A 26276-nucleotide genomic window follows, 5' to 3' on the forward strand; every position below is an offset into this window, starting at 1 on the left:
ATGAACTTTATCACAATATGCTAATTTTTTGAGAATGCTGTATGGCCGTCCCCCACCACTGCTGTCCCTCCCCCTCATTATACTGTTTAATGCAGATGCAAGTGTAGGCAGCTTGAAAATGGAGCAACCGAGTCCCACCAATGTTTAAAGGACAACTGTTATGAAAGAGATATGGAAGCTGCCATATTTATCTCATTTTAAACAATACCAGTTGCCTGGCAGTCCTCCTTATCCTGTGTCTCTAATACTTGTAGCCCCTGAACAAGCATGCAGCAGATAAGGCGTTTCTGACATTATTGTCAGAACTGACAAGATTAGCTGCATGCTTGTTTCTGGTGTTATTTAGACACTACTGCAGCTTAAGAGATAGCAGGGCGACCAGGCAACTGGTATTGTTTAAAAGGAAATAAATATGGCAGCCTCCAAATCCTTCTCACTTCTGTTGTCCTTTAAACTGATTTGTGCATTTTCAAGCTGCCTACATTTGCACACAAATAATAATGCATAATCCTGCATGAATTTGGAAATATTTGCATCTCTTTGATCATCCCTACTGGCCACAGCTCACACCTCACAACACAATAAAATGAATCTGTGACAAAAGTTTGCAACCCTCGTTCTAGAGAGGTGATAGTAATGCTGGGAACAGAGCCGGGACAAGGTCCTCCAGCGCCCAAGGCTGAGACATCAAACTGCGCCCCTCCATCCCTCCCTCCCCAGCCGTCACACACTGATTGCTATTAGACTAAAGGTGCGTACACACATGCGACTATAGTCGTTTGAAACGATCGTTCCCCGATTATTTCAAACGACGATCGTTTGAAAAAAATCAGCCAACGACCATGAAGTCTAACGACGGACGAGCTAGATTGTTCAAAACTAATGATCTAGCTTGGCGGATTTTTCCCTACGACGATCGTTTGCAAAAGTAGTACATCGTTGGAAACGATCGTTCGTACTAGGCTTGACATGCGCATTTCACTATTTCGCCATGGAACTTCTCATTTTTATGCGCAAGCGCAATAGTTGCTTTTTTCATTCTAACGATCGGATCGTTACACACCTTTTAAAACTAACTTTACTTAAGTCGTTCTTTCATCAATTAAAGGTTCGTTCGTCGTTGACAACGAACGATCGTTGTCGCATGTGTGTACGTAGCTTAAGAGGCGCCCCAGGGCCCGAAACACCTGATTCTGTAGTTATCTTGCTTGCAGTCACTGCCATGTATCCCATTTTCTTATTTCTCTCTGCTTCAAACATAATAGGAGAATGATAGCTGAGCAAACTGTGCGCCCCTTCCTACACTGCGCCCTGAGGCTGGAGCCTCTCTCGCCTCGGCCCGGCCCGGCCCTGGCTGGGAATACACGGTTTGTTTTGTAGCTGACTAGATGGTTCGATAGATAATTTCCGACATGTCCGATCTCCCTTTCGATTGTTTTGCCGCTTGATTTCTGATAGAAATGAATGGAAAAAGATAAGAAAAACGAGAGGAAGATAAAAATCGAGAGCTGAAATCGAGCGGCAAAAACGATCGAAAGCAAAAACGCCCGGCAGAAACGAGCCGTGTATTCCCAGCATTAGCGGGATGAGATGCCAAAATCTCAGGCTACATTCACAGTGATGCATTGCAAACCTGTTTTTACAGGCTGCACACCGCAATGTGTCAATGTGAATGTAGCCGGAAAGGACAACTGAAGTGAAAAGAATTTGGAGGCATCTATATTTATTTCCTATTAGGCTGGTTTCTCAGTGGGACGTTACAGGCGCACGTTAGAGCAGCCTGTAACGCACCCCAACACACAGCAATGAAAAATCAATGGGCTGTTCACAGTGCCCACGTTGCGTTACATTGTAACGCAGTACGTCTATATAACGTACTGCATGCAGTACTTTACACATGGCTAAGCCGCGTTAGACTGTTTGCACATGCTCAGTGGGGGGCGAGAGGAGGCAGGGAGATGCCGCTACAGTAGCCGCGCACATGGCTACTTAATATGCACTGCACTGGCGGCTGCTGATTGGCCGGCGGGACCACGTGATCACGAGGTCCCGCCGGCCAATCAGCGCCACTCTGGTAGACCTTATGCGGATAGAGCTGCCTAACGCGGCTCACTCTACCGTCCTCTCCCGCATCACCATGCGTTGCGTTAGGGGCACGTTATGCGACCATAACGTCCCCTAAAACACAACGTCCTGGTGTGAAACCAGCCTTAAGCAATACCAGTCCTGCTGATCCTCTGCCTCTAACACTTTTAGCCATAGCCCCCGAACAAGCATGCAGCAGATCAGGTGTTCCTGACAATATTGTCAGATCTGACAAGATTAGCTGCATGCTTGTTTCTGGTGTGATTCAGAAACTACTGCAGTCAAATAGATCAGCAGGGCTGCCAGGCAACTGGTGTTGTTTAAAAAGAAATTGTCACGGACGGTTGCGGGGCCGCAGGCGCGTCCTGTAACCGCCCGTGAAGAAAAGCGATCGCACTCGATTCTCTGCATCGATTGCGCTTCAAATCGATACAATCTGGGTTGAGTGTGTAGGGGCAGCTGAAGTCTTTTTCTCAGCAGAGAGATAGCACCAGCCCAACTGCTGGATGGCTCTTTTGATATGCTAATGAGCCTGGGCCCAGAGAGTCCCTGGCTTCAAGCTGTGCTGATGGCCCATCCATCAGGTATAGACCATGACAGAAGCAATCTAGTTGGGAGAAAAGCCAGACCCTCCGGCTCCCTCCCAGCAGGGGAGCTGACACCTAGCTAGCTGCCCCAAACTTCAAAGAGCCTTTGCCTGGGAATGACCTGCTATCAATCCCAAATGTAGATCATATTCCATAAACGGCTATATGTATCATATTTTCTGTGTTGCCAGGCTGGCAGACCCTCCAAACTAACAGAGCATGTAGGGCCCGGTCTGGCGTTGGTTCTGAGAACATTTCAGAACCTTCTGAGATAAAGACTGCCCGTTAGGCAGTTCAACAGTGCCCTAATGATACCACAGGGGTCCCACCCCTCATGTTTGGTATCAGGCTGCTGGGTACATCGAGGCAGACCTAAAAATATTAGTAAATCTGCCCTGACCTGTACGGTTCTGTGAGATAGAGCCCATATATGGTTAAGGCATGATTTCTGGTCCCCCAGGACAAGGGGAGGACTCATCTCATGTTCTAAGGGGGTGTGTGGGCCCGCCCTCACTCCCTCCTACTGAATCAGGGGCATAAGAATGGCAGAGGAGCCAAACTCAGTGTCCTCCACCCTGAAAACATCTTGAACTCATCGGTGCCAGCTTGAGGATATGCTGGCATCCACCTGGTCTGAACTCTGAACTTTGATTGAAACCCAGAACTCTGATTTTTCCCACAAAAAGGACATCTTTCCAGGAACTAAGTATTTTTCTCCCTTCTTTTATTTTTTATACTGGCTATTACTGTTTTAATAATTGTTGATTTTAATAATTGTATATATTAATTATTTATATTGCGTGAATAAACGACTTTCTCCAAGTTATTCACTGTCCGCTACCCTGCTTATCAGCACACACAGAACTGATCCCGGGTCTCTGAAGATACGCTACTGTTTGTTTGTTGTTGGCTAGACAGAATACCGTGTGTTTAACCGTTTTATTCGCAGGACTAGTCAGTCAGTAAATCGGGTCCACTGGCCCATACCAGTGGTGGTGGCAGATACCGTGGAATCGTGTGTACGTTGTAATTACCCGTGTCTCACAGGCTCCCTTCTGGGTTGTCTGCGGCTAATTCTTAACGGTTCCTGCGCATTGACTGCGACCAGAGTTCGCACGATCTGTGCGCTGGCACCGTTTAGAAGGCTAAGTGCGGTCAGATCCTGAGGGCTCCTGTGACAGTGGTAGGCAGCGGTTGGGACCTGTGTTGTGCTGAAAGTATCTAAGATAGCGCTAGCGCTATCAAGAAACAAACTAATTCGTTGGTGTAGCTGGAAGGCAATATATTTTTTATATATACAGAGAGACTGTGTAGCCAGTACCCCTCCCCAAAAGTTTTATTTTATTTGGCGTGCAAATGTCCGGGAACTACAAGAAAATGTGCCTGGCGGACCTGCAAAATCTTTGCCAAGAGAGAGGCATTGATGTCGGCCGCAAGAAACAAGGGGACCTGGTAAAGGAATTGTTTCAATGGGATACCCAGCAACTGCGGGAGCCGGGAGTGTCCGCTGAAGTGGATACCAGCCCATCTGACGATCGAGGGGAACCAGAGACTGAGACTCCTGACCGTACAGAGGTTGTGCATCCTGAGGGCCCTGCATCAACAGTTACGCAGGAGAATGTCAGTATGGACCCCAATCCCAGAGTTTCTGACAGTACTCGCCCGGAACTGGCCAGTACTGGACTGTCCATGGGTGCTGACCCGGTAATGCAGCAGGCATTACAAAAGCTGATGGAGACTGACCTGGAAAAGTACATGCAGTACATGGAAGCACGAGAGGAACGGGAGCGCCAATCCGCAGAACGCAAGGCTGCTGCTGCAGAACGCCACGCAGAGAGGGATGCCGCTGAGCGAGAACGGGAGCGCCAACGACAGCATGAGCTAAACATGGCAAAAGTGCAACAGGCCAGCCGGAGTTCACCGCCCAGCCTCCCTGCTGAGGGAGCTGCACCACCCGTAAGTGCAAAATTTAAATTTGCTAATATTGAAAAAGACACAGACATTGACTTGTTTTTGCGGTCTTTTGAAAAAGCATGCCGTCAGTATCGTCTGTCCCAAGACCAGTGGGCCAGACATCTGACACCTTTGTGCGCTACAAAGCGCTTGATGCCTTCGCAGAATTGCCTGCGGAGAAGGATAATGATTATGCTGCTATAAAAGACGCTATCATTACTAAGTACCAGCTGACGCCAGAAGCCTATCGGAAAAAGTTCAGGGCCTGGCAGAAAAAGTCTTCTGATTCGTACCGAGATGTGGTCAGCAGCTTGCTCACCACACTCCACCAGTGGACTCTAGGCCTCACCAAAGGGTCTTATGGCGTCCTGGAGGACTTGATAGTCCTCGAACAATTTCTGAACATTTGCCCTGCTGATGTACGACAATTTGTGTTAGAGCGCAAGCCTGCGTCAGCAACTGTTGCTGCAGACCTCGCTGAGACCTTTGCAACTACCCGGGTGTCTGATACACGCAGAACTGTCCCATCCAGCTGGAGAGGAGGTCAGCCCAATACCTCGGCAGACTCTCCTGCCCCTGTGAGCCGTCAGCCACAGAGGCCACCCAGCACAGCTTCTGCACCCAGGGCTGCAGCCTCTGGAGAGGTCACCTGTCACTACTGCCACAAGACGGGACACATGAAGTTCACCTGTCCGGAGCGGAGGCAGACCACCCCAGCACCTGGACCACCCGCACCTCACCCGCGGCAGATGCCACCCGCCAGTGTACCCCAACCAGGAGCCGCATCCAACATGATGTTTGCCAAGGGGGCAGGGAACTCCGCCATCACAAGCAATCACCAGCTGGTTACTGAATGACCAGCTTGTCACGGGTTTCCGTGACACCGGAGCAGATGTCACTCTGGTGCGTGCACACCTTGTCCCCGCAGAGGCCATCATTCCTGACCAGTACCTCACCCTCACTGGAGTGGGGGGCACTCTTTATCACATTCCCCAAGCTCGGGTGTCCATCGACTGGGGGGTGGGGGTCCACGAGAAGGTCGTTGGGATCCTGGACCAACTGCCGGTCCCTGTTTTGCTGGGGACCGACTTGGGCACGCTGGTGTCGTACTATGAACCTGCACCAAGCCCTGTGGAATGCCAGGACAGAGACGGACTCTCTGCCCACACCCAGGTACTTTGCACCCAGGGGCAAGAACAGGGGGGAGGTGGGTTGAACGTGCCCCAGTGCTGATCGTAATGGAAAAAGCTACGCTTACGGATCATTACGCGTAATTTTACGCTATTACGCATTACGAAATTACGCTTACGGCATAGACATTCAATTTCGGTACATGTCTGTAATTACGCATTGCCCTTACGCAATTACGCGTAAGAATACCGTAATTCAAGTTGTTACGTTATAGGCTTACGCGTAAATTCCTACTAGCAATTAATGCGTAAGGTCATGCTGCCAAGCGGAAAAGTTGACGCATGGATCAATGTTAGGTAGCCGCCAACTTTAAGGGTTAATAGCAAAGCCCCCTTAAGTGCTAAGAGCCTCAAATTTGGAGAATATATTAAGGAGATCAAAAGGAATAAGAGGGAAAAAACATTTTTCAAAAAGACCTTATAGTTTTTGAGAAAATCGATGTTAAAGTTTCAAAGGAAAAATAGATACATTTAAAAACCCGCCGACTTTAACGGTTAATATCAAAGCCTGCTTAAAATTTAGAAACACCAATTTACAGGGTATATTAAGGGGATCAGTGGGAATAAGAGGAAAAAAATTTTTTTCAAAAAGACCTTATAGTTTTTGAGAAAATCGATTTTTAAGTTTCAAGGGCAAAAATGTCTTTTAAATGCGGAAAATGTCAGGTTTTTTTGCACAGGTAACAATAGTGTTTTATTTTCATAGATTCCCCCAAGTGGGAAGAGTTTTACTTACTTCGTTCTGAGTGTGGGAAATATTAAAAAAAAAACGACGTGGGGTCCCCCCTCCCAGACCTCTTTAACCCCTTGTCCCCCATGCAGACTGGGATAGCCAGAATGCGGAGCACCGGCCGCGTGGGGCTCCGCACCCTGACTATACCAGCCCGCATGGTCCATGGATTGGGGGGTCTCGGAAGGGGAGGGGCAGCCAAGCTTTCCCCTCCCCCTCCGAGCCCTTGTCCAATCCAAGGACAAGGGGCTCTTCTCCACCTCCGATGGGCGGTGGAGGCCGCGATTTCCTGGGGGGGAGGTTCATGGTGGCATCTGGGAGTCCCCTTTAAAAAGGGGTCCCCCAGATGCCCACCCCCCCTCCCAGGAGAAATGAGTATAGAGGTACTTGTACCCCTTACCCATTTCCTTTAAGAGTTAAAAGTAAATAAACACACAGACACTTTGAAAAAGTATTTTAATTGAACAAAAAACATAACCACGAAAAAAGTCCTTTAATATTCTTAATTAACCATTAATACTTACCTGTCCCTTTAAAAGCCAGTTCCCACGCAATATCCTCGGAAATATACTAATCAGTTACAATGTAACAAAGCTATTACAATGTAACAACTTTGTTACTTTGTAACACCACCGCACCCGACGTCACTCGCCGCCACCGCCGCGTCTGCGCTGACCCGACAGAGCTCTGAGCTATATAGCTCAGAGCTCCCTAAGCATCTTTGTATTTGGGCTCCAAGGAGCCCCATTGGTCCTTAGCAGACCAATGGGGTTCCTTTAAATCAGAAGGAACCCCATTGGTCTGCTAAGGACCAATGGGGCTCCTTGGAGCCCAAATACAAAGATGCTAAGAGAGCTCTGAGCTATATAGCTCAGAGCTCTGTCGGGTCCGTGCGGGACGCTAAGTCCCCGCCGCCTCCCGCTGTCCTCCCCGCCTCTTCCACATGTCACCCACATGTCACTCACATGTGGGTGACATGTGGGTGACAGATGTGGGCGGGGCTGACAGCGGGAGGCGGCGGGGACTTAGCGTCCCGCACTGACCCGACAGAGCTCTGAGCTATATAGCTCAGAGCTCTCTTAGCATCTTTGTATTTGGGCTCCAAGGAGCCCCATTGGTCCTTAGCAGACCAATGGGGTTCCTTCTGATTTAAAGGAACCCCATTGGTCTGCTAAGGACCAATGGGGCTCCTTGGAGCCCAAATACAAAGATGCTTAGGGAGCTCTGAGCCATATAGCTCAGAGCTCTGTCGGGTCAGCGCAGACGCGGCGGTGGCGGCGAGTGACGTCGGGTGCGGTGGTGTTACAAAGTAACAAAGTTGTTACATTGTAATAACTTTGTTACATTGTAACTGATTAGTATATTTCCGAGGATATTGCGTGGGAACTGGCTTTTAAAGGGACAGGTAAGTATTAATGGTTAATTAAGAATATTAAAGGACTTTTTTCGTGGTTATGTTTTTTGTTCAATTAAAATACTTTTTCAAAGTGTCTGTGTGTTTATTTACTTTTAACTCTTAAAGGAAATGGGTAAGGGGTACAAGTACCTCTATACTCATTTCTCCTGGGAGGGGGGGTGGGCATCTGGGGGACCCCTTTTTAAAGGGGACTCCCAGATGCCACCATGAACCTCCCCCCCAGGAAATCGCGGCCTCCACCTCCACCGCCCATCGGAGGTGGAGAAGAGCCCCTTGTCCTTGGATTGGACAAGGGCTCGGAGGGGGAGGGGAAAGCTTGGCTGCCCCTCCCCTTCCGAGACCCCCCAATCCATGGACCATGCGGGCTGGTATAGTCAGGGTGCGGAGCCCCACGCGGCCGGTGCTCCGCATTCTGGCTATCCCAGTCTGCATGGGGGACAAGGGGTTAAAGAGGTCTGGGAGGGGGGACCCCACGTCGTTTTTTTTTTAATATTTCCCACACTCAGAACGAAGTAAGTAAAACTCTTCCCACTTGGGGGAATCTATGAAAATAAAACACTATTGTTACCTGTGCAAAAAAAACTGACATTTTCCGCATTTAAAAGACATTTTTGCCCTTGAAACTTAAAAATCGATTTTCTCAAAAACTATAAGGTCTTTTTGAAAAAAAAATTTTTCCTCTTATTCCCACTGATCCCCTTAATATACCCTGTAAATTTGGTGTTTCTAAATTTTAAGCAGGCTTTGCTATTAACCGTTAAAGTCGGCGGGTTTTTAAATGTATCTATTTTTCCTTTGAAACTTTAACATCGATTTTCTCAAAAACTATAAAGTCTTTTTGAAAAAAAAAATTTTCCTCTTATTCCTTCTGATCTCCTTAATATATTCTCCAAATTTGAGGCTCTTAGCACTTAAGGGGGCTTTGCTATTAACCCTTAAAGTCGGCGGCTTTTTTATATTATACGGGAGCGTAATATTACGCGATTACGGCAGACTGTGTAATTTCAATGGGAGTTTACTGTCTTACGCGTAATTTGTTACGCGTAAAACGTAACCCACGGTCTACGCGTAATTAATTACGCGTAATACCGTAACCTTACACGTAACGCTTACGGTGCATTTGTAGTGAATTACGATGCGTAATTACGCTAATGCGTAATTTCGGCCCAGCACTGACGTGCCCAGTTCACGGGTACCTGTGTTTGATGTACAAACTGTCTGTGATGAAAATGTTCCTGTTACTGTTATTAATGCTTGTGACAATGATGTAGGTAATGCCAATATGTGCCATTCTGAAGGGATACCTGTGCTAGCGGTAACACGCAGCCATACTGCTCAGACCCTGAGCTCAGAACAGGTGGAGGAGGTTCCGGCCTCCTCCCCCTCCTCTGACCACAGGGATGGTACCCTTCAGCCACTAACCTCATACGCCACGGGCCAGCTGGCTGAGAGTGAGAGTGCTGCATTTGTGCAAGCACTCCAGACTGACCCTAACCTCGAGGCCCTCAGAAAACAGGCTTCTGAGCCCTTCACAGACGAGGCTACGTTCAAGGTATACTGGGAAGGTGGGAAGTTGTACAGTGAGCCTGTACACCCCACCGAAGGTGAAATGGGGATGGGTACCAAGTTGCTTGTGGTACCTAGTGCCTTCCGGGGGCATGTGCTGAAGTCCGCACATGACATTCCCCTGGCCGGGCACTTGGGGATCCACAGGACCCTTGATCGTATCCGGGGACATTTCTACTGGCCTCAAATGCGGATAGATGTGACGAACTACTGCCGCTCATGTACCATTTGCCAAAAGGTAAAAAGGGCTGGGAATCCCCGCAAAGCTCCCTTGTGTCCACTGCCAATCATAGGTGAGCCCTTTCACAGAGTGGCAGTCGACATAATTGGACCGTTGCCCACTCCCAGCAGCAGTGGCAAAAGGTACATCCTGACGGTGGTGGATTACGCCACCCGCTATCCTGAGGCCATGGCACTTTCCTCCCTGAGGGCGGACAAGGTAGCCGACGCGCTACTTAACATTTTCTCCCGAGTCAGGTTCCCTGCGGAGATGCTCTCTGATCAGGGAACCCAGTTTATGTCCGGACTCATGGAGGCCCTGTGCAAAAAGATACAGATGACGCACATTGTCTCCAGTCCCTACCACCCGCAGACCAATGGACTGTGTGAAAGGTTCAACGGGTCGCTGAAGCAAATGCTGACCACGTTTGTTGAGTCGCAAGGTGGGGACTGGGAACGATACCTGCCTCATCTGTTGTTTGCATACAGGGAGGTGCCGCAGGAATCTACCGGGTTCTCCCCGTTCGAGCTCCTGTATGGTAGGAATGTCCGAGGACCCCTACAATTGATGCGGGAGACGTGGGAGGGCAAGGGGGACCCCACAGATGTCTCTGTAGTTGATTATGTCCTCAAGTTCAGGGACAAGATGGAGTCCCTCACAGAAATGGTAACGGAAAACATGGCCCAGGCTCAGGCCAAACAAAAACTCTGGTATGATCGCACTGCTGGAGAGAGGTCATTTGAAGTAGGTGACAAAGTGTATGCCCTTCTTCCAGTGAGGCAGAACAAGCTGCAAGCGGCCTGGGAGGGACCCTACACTATAGTGCAACGGTTAAACCCTCTGACATACCTGGTGAACATGGGAGGCAGGAAACAGAAAAGCTTTTATGTCAACATGCTGAAGGCCCACCATGACAGGACCAAGTATGTGCTGCCAGTGTGCAGCCGGTTAGAGCAGGGAGAGGCAGACCCCCTGTTAGACCTGCTTGCTGACATACGAGATGTGGACAGCGACCTAAGCGTCAACCCACAACTCTCCTCGTCCCAGTAAGAGCAGTTGCAGGAGGTGCTGGGTCCGTACCAGCACACCTTCTCCGGTGTCCCGGGGCGGACCAGTCTGGCAGTGCATAGGGTAGATACGGGCACCCATCCCCCCATCAGGCAATCCGCTTACCGCGTCTCCCCTGAGGTGCAAGCGGACATGCAGAAAGAGGTGAGGGAGATGCTGGAGCTAGGGGTGGTTCAAAAGTCCTGTAGTGCCTGGGCAGCCCCTGTTGTCCTGGTCCCCAAGAAGGACCAGACAACTCGGTTCTGCGTGGACTACAGGAAGTTGAACGCCATCACCACTACAGACGCCTACCCCATGCCTCGCATCGATGAGTTGTTGGATACGCTGGCGTCCGCCAGGTACCTATCAATCATGGATCTGAGCCGGGGGTACTGGCAGATACCACTTGCACCTGACGCGAGGCAGAAGTCAGCCTTCATCACCCCTTTTGGCCTCTTCGAGTTCACGATGATGCCCTTTGGGATGAAGAACGCTCCTGCGACGTTTCAGCGGGCCGTAAACGACCTGCTGGAGGGACTGCAAGGGTTCGCTGTAGCGTACTTGGATGACATTGCGGTGTTCAGCCCCACCTGGGAGGAACACCTCAAACACCTGTCCCAGGTACTAGAGAGGCTGGCCGCAGCCAATCTGACAGTTAAGCCGAGTAAGTGTCAGATTGGTATGACCGAGGTGCAGTACTTAGGTCACCGGGTGGGGGGTAACACCCTGAAACCTGACACGGGAAAGGTTGACGCTATCCTGGCATGGCCTTGGCCTATCACGAAAAAGCAGGTCCAGGCGTTCCTGGGGACCGCCGGCTACTATAGGAAATTTGTTCCAGCCTATAGTACCCTGGCGAAGCCCCTGACCGAGGCCACTAGCAAGAAACACCCCAAGGTTGTTAGCTGGACCCCCGCTTGCGAGAACGCCTTCCAAGCGTTGAAGCAGGCACTCGCGAGTGCCCCTGTGCTTCAAGCCCCGGACTTCAGTCGTCGGTTTGTTGTGCAAACCGATGCCTCTGACTACGGTCTCGGCGCAGTCCTCAGCCAGGTGGATGGAAAGGGAGATGAACACCCTATCCTCTACCTGAGCCGGAAGCTCCTGCCCCAAGAGGTAGCCTACTCCACAACTGAAAAGGAGTGCCTAGCGATCGTGTGGGCCCTACAGAAACTACAATCGTATCTGTACGGCCGCTCCTTCACGATCATTACCGACCATAATCCCCTGAGTTGGCTGAACCGCACTGCTGGGACCAATGGCAAGCTCTTACGTTGGAGCCTGTCATTACAGCAGTATGACTTCACGATTCAACACAAGGCAGGCAGCCGACACCAGAACGCCGACGGGCTATCCTGTTGCAACGGGGAACTAGATCAGATATCGCAGGTTAGCGGCAACGACACACATCTTGCTGATGCATGTCTATCTGCCTTCTCCCCAGGGGGGGCTGTCACGGACGGTTGCGGGGCCGCAGGCGCGTCCTGTAACCGCCTGTGAAGAAAAGCGATCGCACTCGATTCTCTGCATCGATTGCGCTTCAAATCGATACAATCTGGGTTGAGTGTGTAGGGGCAGCTGAAGTCTTTTTCTCAGCAGAGAGATAGCACCAGCCCAACTGCTGGATGGCTCTTTTGATATGCTAATGAGCCTGGGCCCAGAGAGTCCCTGGCTTCAAGCTGTGCTGATGGCCCATCCATCAGGTATAGACCATGACAGAAGCAATCTAGTTGGGAGAAAAGCCAGACCCTCCGGCTCCCTCCCAGCAGGGGAGCTGATACCTAGCTAGCTGCCCCAAACTTCAAAGAGCCTTTGCCTGGGAATGACCTGCTATCAATCCCAAATGTAGATCATATTCCATAAACGGCTATATGTATCATATTTTCTGTGTTGCCAGGCTGGCAGACCCTCCAAACTAACAGAGCATGTAGGGCCCGGTCTGGCGTTGGTTCTGAGAACATTTCAGAACCTTCTGAGGTAAAGACTGCCCGTTAGGCAGTTCAACAGTGCCCTAATAATACCACAGGGGTCCCACCCCTCATGTTTGGTATCAGGCTGCTAGGTACATCGAGGCAGACCTGAAAATATTAGTAAATCTGCCCTGACCTGTACGGTTCTGTGAGATAGAGCCCATATATGGTTAAGGCATGATTTCTGGTCCCCCAGGACAAGGGGAGGACTCATCTCATGTTCTAAGGGGGTGTGTGGGCCCGCCCTCACTCCCTCCTACTGAATCAGGGGCATAAGAATGGCAGAGGAGCCAAACTCAGTGTCCTCCACCCTGAAAACATCTTGAACTCATCGGTGCCAGCTTGAGATTATGCTGGCATCCACCTGGTCTGAACTCTGAACTTTGATTGAAACCCAGAACTCTGATTTTTCCCACAAAAAGGACATCTTTCCAGGAACTAAGTATTTTTCTCCCTTCTTTTATTTTTAATACTGGCTATTACTGTTTTAATAATTGTTGATTTTAATAATTGTCTGTATATATTAATTATTTATATTGCGTGAATAAACGACTTTCTCCAAGTCATTCACTGTCCGCTACCCTGCTTATCAGCACACACAGAACTGATCCCGGGTCTCTGAAGATACGCTACTGTTTGTTTGTTGTTGGCTAGACAGAATACCGTGTGTTTAACCGTTTTATTCGCAGGACTAGTCAGTCAGTAAATCGGGTCCACTGGCCCATACCAGTGGTGGTGGCAGATACCGTGGAATCGTGTGTACGTTGTAATTACCCGTATCTCACAGGCTCCCTTCTGGGTTGTCTGCGGCTAATTCTTAACGGTTCCTGCGCATTGACTGCGACCAGAGTTCGCACGATCTGTGCGCTGGCACCGTTTAGAAGGCTAAGTGCGGTCAGATCCTGAGGGCTCCTGTGACAGAAATCAAAAAGGCAGCCTCCATATTCTTCTCACTTCAGTTGTCCTACTTGTATATCTTCGTACTGTCTTGTGACATGATCAGTGAAGAGTGACATAAAATGATTACACTCAGACTGGAGAGAAAAGCAAGATAGGACATAGCTATTTGGATTTTAATATTAGGGATGGTCAATTACCGTAGATGCAGACAATTCCATTTCACATGCAAATTATATGTATCTTGGAATCAGGATACATAAAAGGAAAGACATTTCATTTTTTCTTATTCCATGTTGCATATAATGTGCATTAAATTTGCATGCAAACATCTTATTGACAAACTCTATGGCCTAGTGCACACCAGAGCGGTTCTGCTGCGGTTTGCGATCCGCTTGCGCGTGCGGATCCGCTAGGGTAATGTATTTCAATGGGCTGGTGCACACCAGAGCGGGAGGCGTTTTGCAGAAACGCATACTCCCAGGCTGCTGCAGATTTTGGATTGCGGATGCGTTTCTGCCTCAATGTTAAGTATAGGAAAAACGCAAACCGCTCTGAAAAACGGCACTTCAGAGCGGTTTGCCAGGCGTTTTTTGTTACAGTAGCTGTTCAGTAACAGCTTTACTGTAACAATACATGAAATCTACTACACCAAAAACGCTTCACAAAACTGCAAAATGCTAGCTAAAACGCTACAGAAAAAGAAGAAAAAGCGTTTCAAAATCTGCTAGCATTTTGCGGATCTGCTAGCGGTTTTTGGTGTGCACCAGGCCTAAGGGCCGGAACCCACTAGAGCGATTTTCTGAGCGTTTAGGGAGCGATTCAAACCCTAAACGCTCAGCTAATGTTAATGGATGGGCCAAATTCCACTGGCGCGATTGTGATTACCATTTTGCAAAACGCAGGACATGCAGCATTTTTAGCGATTAGCGTTACTGTTTCTGCATTGTAAAGTATATAAACGCTGGCATAATCGCTCATCAAAACCTACACAGAGCGATTTTGCTAGCGTTTTGAAGTAACTGCACACTGTAAAAAAATTAAAATGAATTGAAAGGACCAATCAGAATTACAAATGCTAATCACTACACAATCGCTGGCAAAAACCTTACACTTTTTATAATCGCTAACAAAAACGCTCATGAAATCACGTAACAAACTCTCATACAAAAACGCTAGCGATTGCGATTAGCGATAGCATTTTGTCGTGGGTTACAGGCCTAATTTATAGTTGATATAGTGGTATCCAGAATTCTTTCTTCAGCCTGAGACAGGGCTAGTGCACACCAAGAGCGTTTCTGAGCGCTTTTCAAATCGCCAGCACTTTTAAACGCGAATGGCCACTGTAACCCTATAAGGCCCCGTTAACATCTGAGCGTTTTGCCGGCGATTTTGGCAAAACGCTCAAGCGCTATCGCTTTTTAAAGCGCTAGTGCAATAATACCCTATGGGCCCATTCTCACTTGAGCGATTTGCGTTAATCGCTGGCGATTAACGCAAATCGCCAAATGCAAATTTGTATCCTGCACCATTTTCAGGCGATTTCCCAGCGATCACGTTTAGTGCTGTAGAAGCACTAAACGCGATCGCAAAAAAAAAGTGTAAATGCCGATTTTTATTTTTTGCGTTAATGCCAAAAATCGCCAGAGCAAAACGCTGGCGCTAGCGTTTTGCGTTTTGAAAGTGTGAAAGGGCCCTAAGGGTGTCCCTACAGCAGCATTGTGATTTTTTTTTAAACTGCAAATGCGCTGCTTGTAGCTTTTTTTGGGAACAATTCAGCTTGAATGAATGTGCAAAAACGCTCATTCATTCAAAAATTGCTTTACAAAATCTCAGCCGCAAATCGCTAAATGCTAGCTATTGCAATTGCGATTTTGGTGTGCACTAGTCCACACACTGTGATCGCTTTTCTGACCATCAGCACTGTCTGAGCATTTTTTTAAAAACCGCTCCCATTGACTTACATTAATATCGATGTAAAATCACGATCGCGGTAAATATTACAGTGATCGTGATTTTACCGCCATTTTGATGTACGTCAATGGGAGCGTTTTTTTTTAAGAAAGCTCTCAGAAAGCTCTGATGGCCAAAAAGTGTTCAGAAAAGCGCTTATAGTGTGTCTAAGCCCATATGCCTCTTTTCCACGAACGTCTGAACTGCCCGCTTGTGTGTCTGCCGCCCATGACTGCCATTCGGGTGTAATTTAAATGCAGCCGAATGGCAGCGGTTGTAACACCATGCGTGTCAAGCGCTGACACATTACCACATGACGCGTTACTATGCGACGTAAAACCATCTCATGTTGAGTCTGATTTGTCATGCTCAAATGCAACTGTATGGGGGGGCCGCCTGTCCACCGCCAATGCCGAGCACTAGCAAGTAAGGATGGTCAATAAGATGAAAATTATTTCAAGTTGATGCAGGATTATGCAAATTTATGTAGCTTGAAAAAGTGTATATTGCAGTTCAGCTGGAACCAGAATGTGGATATTTGCATGAAGCTAAGGGCCCGTTTCCACTTGTGCAGTGCGGAATCGCCGCTGATTCCCCGCTGACGAAATCGCTTGCGGGTGCAATTCTGCATGCGTATTTTCCCGCGATTTCGCATAGGTTAGTATTGATGCGATTTCAACCATGTCACTGCCTGTGTGATTTAACATTACTTTCTATGCGAAATCGCGAGAAAATACACATGTTAAAACTGCATGCGATTTCCCTATTAAATACATTAGCGGCGATTCGCATAGCGGTGTGCGGTATGCGAATTCTGCGGGGTCTACCGTGCAGATTTTTTCTGCACAGAAAAACGCTCAAAAATCCTTACAAGTGGAAACAGGCCCATCCACTTGTATTGGTTATGCGAATCTGCATGCAGGAAACGCATGCAGATTCGCTCTAGTGGAAACGGGCCCTCAAAAGAAAAAGAACATGTATGAAGCTGATTCAGTTTATTGATGAGCAATTCCCAAATCCGATTAGCCATATTACTATTAATTTAAGAAGCCCTATGCAAAGTTCTGTTGAGATTTGCGTATTGCTTGAAATTTTACCTCAACATTTAAAATTAAGAGCTTTGAGCCAAAAAATTGACAAATATGCAAATTTGCATTTGACTAGAACTGGAATTTACATGTAAAGAAACAGAACTTGCTAGCCAACTAAACCCAGCATTAAGGTAATTGTATTAGCTCTCTAGAAGAACTATAGATGCCAGACTACATTTCCCAGAGTTCTGCCTTACCGTAGAAACCACATGTCTACATAAGGAAGTGGAACGTATAATCACAGGAAGTAGGCGGAGAGCAGTTTTAGCAGCTCAGTTTGGTAAAAGGAAGTTAGTAGAGGTGGACAGCTACAAGCAAGCAGAGCTATGCCATGGGGGTTTTCAGTCTCAAAAGTTCAGTTATAAAGGTAATACTTGTACTTATCAGTGTGATTACTTTGAGAAGTTGTCTTATTGAGGTTTAGGCTTTGTAGGGCTGTAGCTGGTGGGTCCAAAACATGATTCATTCTGTGCAAACTTCTGTGTCTTTCTATATGAATTCCATTTCGAGTTGTAATTAGCAATTTTGTTAAAGTAGACCTGAACCTAGAGGAATATGGAAGCTGCCATATTTATTTCTTTTTGAAAGACAACTGAGTTGAAAATAAACTGATGAGAAAAACAATTGTATCTATCCTCCGTCTCCTAAAAATGACTTCTTTTTTTTTTTTTAATCCCACAGTTTTATATTTAAATCCTATTTCTCTTTTTTTTTTTTTTTTTTTTTTTTTTTCGTTTTTACGTTTTTTGTCTCTGCTTCATTGAAGTATGCTAGAGCTCAAATCTATAAAGTATTGGCCCTTTTTATCTCTTTCCTGCTCCAGGAAGCCATTTACTGACAGGAAAGTAATTTATGGCTGTAATTACTTTTCAGTGAGAGTTATGCTATAGTCTGACCCGGATACCCGGACACTTGCATACCTGAGGTTTACCTGTGCCAGGCAGAGAAAGAAAAAAGATACACGGCCCTGTTATTTTTGTTCTTGGCACTGTACATACATGTTATCTCATCATGTCACATGTCACCTCAGTTGTCCTTCAAAGAAAACATTCCCTTCACCTCGGGTGGGAGAAGCTTCTGGATCCTATCGAGGCTTCCCCCGTCCTCCTGTTTCCCATGGCGGTCTCGCTGTGCCCCTCCGAACAGCAGGGATGTAAATATTTACCTTGCCGGCTCCAGCGCAGGCGCAGTATCGGCACTCCGCTTGGAGATAGGCGGAAATAGCCGATCGCTGTCCGGCCGCTCTACTGTGCAGACGCAAGTCTCCTGAGCCTGCGCAGTAGAGCAGACCCGATGGAGATCGGCTATTTCCGCCTATCTCCGTGCTGAGAGCTGCAACAGTGCCCCCGCTGGAGCCAGGGAAGGTAAATATATCAACCCTTGTCAGGCTTGTCGAGCCAGGACTGCTGGACGCTTCAGGGGAGCCAGCGCTGGATTGCCTGCAGCTACTGGGATGGGGGAAGCCTCATTGGGACCCTGAGGCTTCCCCCTCCCGAGGTGAGTACCCCCCGGGGGAACTTTTTTTGTTAGTCTCTTTAAGCAATACCAGTTACATGGTGGTCTATTCGGCTACAGTAGTGTATGAACCATACACCTGAAGCCAGCATGCAGCTAATTTTGTCAGAAACATCTGATCGGCATGCTTGTTCAGGGTTTATGGCTAAAAGTATTAGGCTGGATTCACAGTGGTCAGTTGCAGAACACATCCTACCTAATAGGCAAGTGTCTTTGCCTCCCATGTCCCTGTGTTTTTTTTTTTTTTTTTTTTTTTTTTTTTTTTTTTTTTTGTGCGCATGTGCAGAGACACTGGGGGAGCTGGGGGAATGACGCATGGACGTGACCAGGAGGACCGGGCGTGTACGTGCGTGAAGGGTGCATGCACGAGTGACAGACCAAGAGCCAGTTTTTAAACTGACTAAGGTCACCTGATCACTGCCTTGCAGCACTAGTGCATTATAATGTGTGAACTGCAATGAGGATTGAACATAGACTTTAATACAAAGTCTGCATGCAGCGAGTTAGAATAACACGATCCAGTACAGTGAACAGATCCATAGTATTGTAGTGGCTTGTCTAGTTTAGGGGACCCAGTAGGGAACAGTTCTCCAATCACAGCACCCTCTACAGCATGAAGCATTGTGATTGGCCGAATTATGTGGGCGTAGTTTACTTCAACCTATCTAAAAGCTAGAATTTCAAGAGGGTGCCATCCACCCAATCACATTAACAGAATTTCCCCATGAGGTTTCCTGCTCACTGAGCTGATTATCTACTTCTGTGGATTTCCACAAAACATGCACTGTTAGTGGATCTTGAGGACAGAGTTGGGGAACACTGGTTTAAAGTATTAGAGGCAGAGGACAGCCAGGCAATGTGCATTATTTAAAAAAACAAACATGTCAGCCTCCAAATCCCTCTGACCTCGAGTTCCCTTTAAGTGAACTCTCATATCTTACTTTGAGAGTAAGCCCTGGCCCGGCTGGCCATATTGGCTTCCTTCTGAGGTCCTGTCCGGTATTAAGTACCTAGAGGTACCCCATGTATTAGGTAGCCAGAGGTACCCTCCGTATTAAGTAGCTAGTGGTGCCCCCAACTGAAGGGAGATCTCATCAGTGGAATGCTGAGAGCTGGGTGAGTAGCCTCCCATTTACACTCTCATCAGGACTCTGCATAAGGAGGGAGGGAGGGAGACCCTCTGTCTGATACTGCTCACATCCCAAAAACATACAGATAAGTGAATTGGCTTCTCTGTAAATTGGCCCTAGTCTACGATACATACACTACACGGTACATACATAGACATGACTGACTATGGTAAGGATTAGATTATGAGCCCCTCTGAGGGACAGTTAAGTGACAAGACCATAAAGTCTGTACAGCAAAGCGGAAGATGTAAGCGCTGTATAAATACTAAAAAATAAGTAGCAAGTTTTTTTCTTAATTTCTTCTTAGGGGATAGCATTTAGCAATTGCGCTCTGCCTCTCTTGATTAATGGTTTCACTTTAAATCACTATAAATCACACACATATATAAATAGCCCTCATCTTGAACTAATTAGACAGCTGCCTCTGCACAGCATGGTCTTGCAGGGGAAGTGTTAAGCGTCCGATGACGGCGATCTATTAGCGTGGGGGCATCTTTGGCAGGTCTGCCTTCATGTGTGATTTGTAGAGCGACCCGTACACTCCTGTCCAACCACAGATTCATTCCAGGCTGACATGGCACATAAACCGGCTCTCTCCTGACCTGTCAATCAGACGTGGGAGCATTGGGGAAAGTGGGCCAGGCATTTGGCCACAATGTAAAATCGCAAGTAATTCTTTCTATGGGGCTGCTGCGTTTTCAGGAGAAACCGGCGATTCTGTATTGCATTTTAAAATAATAAATAAACCCTGCGCTACTTTTCTGTGCAACACATGCAATTTCTCATTGAAACTCCCTGGACTCCCCTCTTTCTGATTATTAGGGTCTGAACCACACACCTGAAACAAGCATGCAGCTAATCTTGTCAGATGTATCATAGACATCTGATCTGCATGCTTGTTCAGGGACTGTGGCTAGTCTTATGCTGGGCATACACGGTTAGATTTATGCGCCGGATCGATCCCGGCGGATCCCCGCTCGCAGAGCCGGGACCAGATCCTCCAGCACCCAAGGCTGAGACACCAAAGTGCGCCCCTCCATCCCTGCCACCCCAACCGTCACACACTGATTGCTATTAGACTAAGAGGTGCCACAGGGCCCACAACCTCCCCAACACCTTAATATCTAGTTATATGACTTGCAGTCACTGCCATGTATCCCCTTTTCTTATTTCTTTCTGCTTCAAACACAATTAGGAATGACAGCTGAATGAATTCTGCGCCCCCTCCTACACTGCGCCCTGAGGCTGGAGCCTCTCCAGCCTATGCCTCGGCCCGGCCCTGCCCGCTCGTCCCCACCGGCGCCTGGATCGTTCCCCGTGGGCGCTCCTTATCTTCTGCTCGTTTTCTTCCTATTGTCCACCTGCGGGTATCGAGTGGGGTATTGAGCGCCTCGCTGATCGGACCTGTTGGAAATTATCAATCGAGCCATCTGCGGCTCGATTGATAAAAATAAACGTACCGTGTATCCCCAGCATAAGAGGCAGAGGATCAGTAGGACAGCCAGGCAATGTTTAAAAAGGCAAATATCAGCTTCCATATACTGTATATCCCATATATATCCCTATTCCCCTCGAGTTCCCTTTAATTCTGGAGAATGCAGGGTCCACAATAGCAGGGGCACCTATACCTTGCAGTTTTTCACCCTCGCTCTGGGAGCAATTTAGCCTAGAAACTGCCCTGCTCCCCAGAACTTGGAGATGTCAGGATATTTCCTTCACTCTCATTCGACCTGAAGAAGTTGCCCTGTACAAGAGAGGAAAAGGTCTTCTAAAACAAAGGCGTCAGTTAAAGCACTTTTTTTAAATATTTTTTTTTCCCGATGACCTCGGTGAATGAGAGCCCTCTCAGAACTGCTGTCTAGTCTAGCTATTGATTTCTGGCGCTCTGGCGTTTTAGCAAGGCTGATTGCGGTTTTGTGATGCTCAGTAGAATCAGTAGAACACTTGGAAAATGTTAGTGGCGTGAATCTGATGAGGCAGTTAGACAATACACACACACTATATAGTATAGTAAGTGAGGTGGATATGCTGCAGCTTTATCAAAATATATAATAAAGCACCTACAAGAAAGGGAAACTCAGTCGATTCCTCGCAATCCATATTCTGCCCAAAATATGTGCATTTGGGATTGAATGCAGGCTCCCCCCCCCCCCCCCCCCCCCCCCCCTCCCAAAAATCCAGCGATTTTCAATGAGGATTTGGATGCACTGTGCAAAAAGTAGCACAGGTTGTCTTTTTTTTTTTTTTTTTTTTTTTTTTTTTTTTTTTTTTTTTTTTTTTTTTTTTTTTTTTTTTGTAAACGCTATACACAATTGCAGAGGTTTCTGGAAAACACAGAAGGCCGATATGAAAGTATTGCATACATTGTTGCATGCCGCAAAACGCCTATGATTGTACCAAGTGTGCTCCCTGCCTTTACACATATGTTACAGGACCTAAAGACATCATGACAAAAGGTGTTTAGGGAATAACTTTAATGAATAACTGTACAGGAATCCTTTATTAGGTCTCAGCAGCTCCTCATCTGTTAGTAATTATCTTCTTTTATCATGTATGTGGTAATTACCTCTGTTTGACCTTTCACTTTTACTTTATTTTTTTTATAGTCAAAGACGTTGACGGTCACCAATGAAGATACAGTGACTGATGTCATTAAAATGGCATTGCAGCAGTTTGGTGTGGAGGTAAGTGACGGAACATCCAAGTTAAGATTTACTGGATGAGTTACCAGAAAAGGAAGCCTGGGACCCACTAGCAGTGCTTTTCTAAGCACTTGTGATTTGAAAAGCTATTTCCAATGCAATGCTATGGCGGATTTTCTAAAAAATCACAACTCTCTACTGGGATCACACCAAAATCACAAACGCTTGGAAAAGCTCTGCTAGTGGGTTCCAGGCCTAAGTGCATTTTTGGACCAACTAGATGCTTGTAAGGGGTGTCAACTTTATCTCAGCTTTAACAAATCCCAACATTAAGGTGGCGACACGCACTACAATAAAACGGTCCAATTTTACGGCAATTCAATAAAAATGATATGTTGTGGTTTTTGTTTTGCTTTTTTTTTTGTTTTTTAATCATCTGAGAAATTTGATAAAATTTTCCCCAAAAAATTCTGACAAAGGATGGGGAATGCTGGATTTTTCTGATGAATTTTCAGGTTTGCTTTTAACAATACTAGTTGCCTGGCAGTCCTGCTGATCTTTCTGGTCTCAGTAGGGTCTAAATCACACACCTGAAACAAGCATGCAGCTAATCTTGTCAGATTTGTCATAGACATCTGATCGGTATGCTTGTTCAGGGTCTATGGCTTAAAGTATTAGAGGCCGAGGATGAGCAGGACAGCCAGGCAATGTGCATTCTTTAAAAGGAAATAAACATGTCAGCCTCCATATCCCTTCTTTACCTCCGGTTTCCTTTAAATGAAAATAAATATGGCAACCTCTACATCCCTCTCAGATTGCCCCCCCCCCCCCCCCCCCCAGGCGATATTACGGCTGGGAACTCGAAGAATCACTCGCGTTCCCATGCCTGTCGGCCGGTGACGGCCAAACCGGAAGTGGTCACCGGCGGGTCCTGGAGCATCGGAGTGGGGCTGCGAGGGCACCGATCAGCTGCAGGGGGCTGAGGGAAGCCCCAGGTGAGTAAATCTCTTTTTTTTTTTTTTTAATAGACTTAAGGTTCACTTTAAAGAACCTTATGAATCATCACAAATATAGAACCTCCTCGTGAGCATTTACCTGAAGGTTTAAAGGATACCCGAAGTGACGTGACATGATGATATAGACATACCCATGTCTCTCATCATGTCACATGTCACTTCGGGTATCCTTTAAGAATGTAAGTTCCCCTAATAAGGGAACCGTGCCAACATAAACCTAAATTTATGCATCAACAATATCCATCAACCAGCGATGGATATCTTGTTGGGTGATTGTGTTAAGAATCTTAGGATTAGTACTCCAAAGGTCTCATACACAAGTAGACTTAGTAAACCACTATTACAGTAGACTGGCTCTGTACCCCTAGAGCAGGCTCTATTCAGCGATGGTTGCCAAACCTTTTACGAAATGACCTGAAGTATCAGCCACTCGTGCATAAAGTTGTTCACATTGCATGATAGTTTATTCTATCCAGGATTTGAGAATAATGCAAATCTGGTTTTAACCAGAGGTGAGTAATATGCAATTTAACTGCTAGCGATATAAATTGAACTAGTTTATGTTGGGCATATTTGATGTCAGTGGGTTTAAAACCCAAAATAAGTATCTTAGGATCTTTAGTAATAAGAACTTCCAGACCAATTCGTATGAGTGAGGCAACCCTGTCCCAGATTCTGAAAGCTTTCGGACAAGACCAAAAATTGCGTAATAGGGTTGGGACAGCCATGGAAACATTGAGAAGACTTGGAAGGGTCAAACCCATGCAGTCAAATCTGCTCCTCTGCTGTAGGGATTAGGTCACCATAGTGTCCATGAGACTGGGAGTCGCCAAACAGTTAGAGATCAGTACTGATAAATTATGGAGGAATGTATTGCATTTAACTTCTTTAAAAACATAACAAATTAGACGTTTGACTACGTTGGAACAATACAATTCCCTGAACTGCTGAGCCGGGCTTCCCGTCCAGGTGGTGCAAGTTCTGCAATGTATTAGCTGAGATCCGGCACCCTCCATGGCACGTATGATGTGTCAATATGAGCGTGTCGGGTAACCATTTCCTGCCCTGTCCATCTTCAGAACTGATGGAATCAGATCACGTTTCTGACTCTCAGTGATCTGGCGAGTGTTCCGTAAAGGCTGTTCCTCCTGATTCCAATCACTGCTCCATCTTGCATAATATCACATTATCCTTCCTACATGATGTAATCTGCAGCGGGGATTACTTGTAAAAACTGGGTTAGAGATAATTAATTTCACCGCTGGAAGATTGTTTTTATAACTGTGTTGGGATTACCTGCTGTGTGATGTCACCCGGGATGGGGGCGGGGAATTGTGGGAAGTAACATAGATAAGGTGTGCATTGTATGACAAGATGACAATCAAAATTTAGCAAGGCCTGTGCTGTTATATGGTATATTTTATATTTAAAGTGAGGGAAACATGGAGGCTGCCATATTTATTTTCTTTTTAAATGATGCAGATTGCATGGCTGTCCTGCTGATCCTCTGCCTCCAATAGTTTTAGCCATAGAACCTGAACAAGCATGCAGATCAGATGCTGCTGTCTGAGGAACAGTTAAGTGACCTGACTATGTACTCTGTACAGCGCTGCAGAAGATTTGGGCGCTATATAAATACTAAATTATCTTCCCCTCAGCTGTCAACTCTCTAAACTCTATTCACTCACTCCTACCAGTGCCACCCTAGATCGTCTCCTCCTCATAAGCTGTAATTAACAAAAACAATTTTTCACTGCCACATACTGTACATAACGCTGGACAATTTTTGTTTCAATGTGTTTAAATAGCTGTTTTTGTGAACTATGCTACCCCTAGCTCTATATGCTGAATGATTTCTCTGATGTATTCTGTGTCCTATCCTTTATTCAAGCCCAGTACATGCCAAGTCCAATTCCGGGCACGCCCCAGTCGTGCTTGGCCAAATAAAATAATACTGACGGGCGTAGCAACAGGGGTTGCAGAGGTAGCGACCGCATCGGGCCCTTGGGCCAGAGGGGCCCCGAAGGGACCTCCCTCAACTACAGTATTAGCTCTCTATTGGTCCTGTGCTCATAATAATCACTTCTATAGCTACTTTGAATAGCGGTAATCCTTAACAAGCTGTTCCCCATCCCCTCCTTGCACCTCTGACACTGTAGTTGCCATTGGCAGGTTTTGGTGTGCTGTATCCATTGCTATGTATAGAGTGCTTGGGGGCCCCATTGTAAAACTTGCATCGGGGCCCACCGCTCCTTAGCTACGCCACTACATACTGATTCTAATATTTGGCTGCATGCGTGTTTCAGGTGTGTGGTTCAGACACAACTGATGCATGAAAGATTTGGAGAACTGCCAGGCAACTAGTATTGTTTATAGGAAACATGAGAGGAAAGAATCAGCAGCATTTGGCAGGCGCAGAAGGCTCCCGAGGACAGGGACACAATGGGGACGCATGGCGGCGCGTACGCAGTGCAGCCCAACTGACGTGACTAGGACTGTTACTGGCAAAGATTGCAGAACAGTGGAGCCATCCGGGAGGGCCGCAAGGGATCCCACAGAGCACATGGGGCTGGAGGAAACCTCGGGTAAGTATAAATGCTGCTGGAAATGAATATGGCAGCCTACATGTTCCTCACTTCAGGTATCCTTTAAACTGTAGTGAAAGGTATATGGCGGCTGCCATATTTATTTCCTTTTAGGCAATACCAGTTGCCTGGCATCCTACTGATCTATTAGGCTGCAGCAGTGTCTAATCACACCAGAAACAAGCATGCGGCTAATCTTGTCAGATCTGATAATAATCTCAAACACCTGATCTAAATGTATGGGAGGCAGAGCAAGTGAGTTGACGTCGTGAGCTAATGCACTTGCGCGGCCCATCCGCACACCCGACTCGCGCACGTGCACGACGCCAGAAGCCTCCTGCGCATAAGCTGTTTTCAAGATTGAACCGTGCATATGCAGGAGGCTTATGGCGACGTGCGCATGATCAAGCCGGGTGTGCAGACGGGCCCTGCAGGCGCAGTTGCTCACGGGCTACAGGGGGCCTGGAGGAAGCCCCAGGTAAGTGCAGATTTTCATTTCTATGCACTGCTTAGGGTCCCTTTCAGTCTCCCACAAGGCATCCCAGTTTGTGCAGATCACTAGATGTTCCAGAGCTCCCAGCATGCTGCTCTTGTTAAGGGGCCCATACACCTAACTATTTTCCCGCCGATGTACAGCAGATTCGATCACTGTGATCAAATCTGCTGTGAAATCGCTGCGCAAACG

At 47.1% G+C, this 26276-nt stretch overlaps 1 protein-coding gene across 1 annotated transcript in view; it reads left to right on the top strand.

The window, feature by feature from the left end:
- ARHGAP20 (Rho GTPase activating protein 20) overlaps positions 1 to 26276 on the top strand; it is a 182627-nt gene that overhangs the window by 112201 nt on the left and 44150 nt on the right. Inside the window, exon 7 of the mRNA XM_068266910.1 lies at positions 21955 to 22032. Coding sequence (XP_068123011.1) covers positions 21955 to 22032 — 78 coding nt within the window. The remainder of the gene's footprint in view (positions 1 to 21954; positions 22033 to 26276) is intronic.

The sequence above is a fragment of the Hyperolius riggenbachi genome, chromosome 2 (assembly GCF_040937935.1).
Source record: "Hyperolius riggenbachi isolate aHypRig1 chromosome 2, aHypRig1.pri, whole genome shotgun sequence".
In the NCBI taxonomy this organism is placed as follows: Eukaryota; Metazoa; Chordata; class Amphibia; order Anura; family Hyperoliidae; genus Hyperolius; species Hyperolius riggenbachi.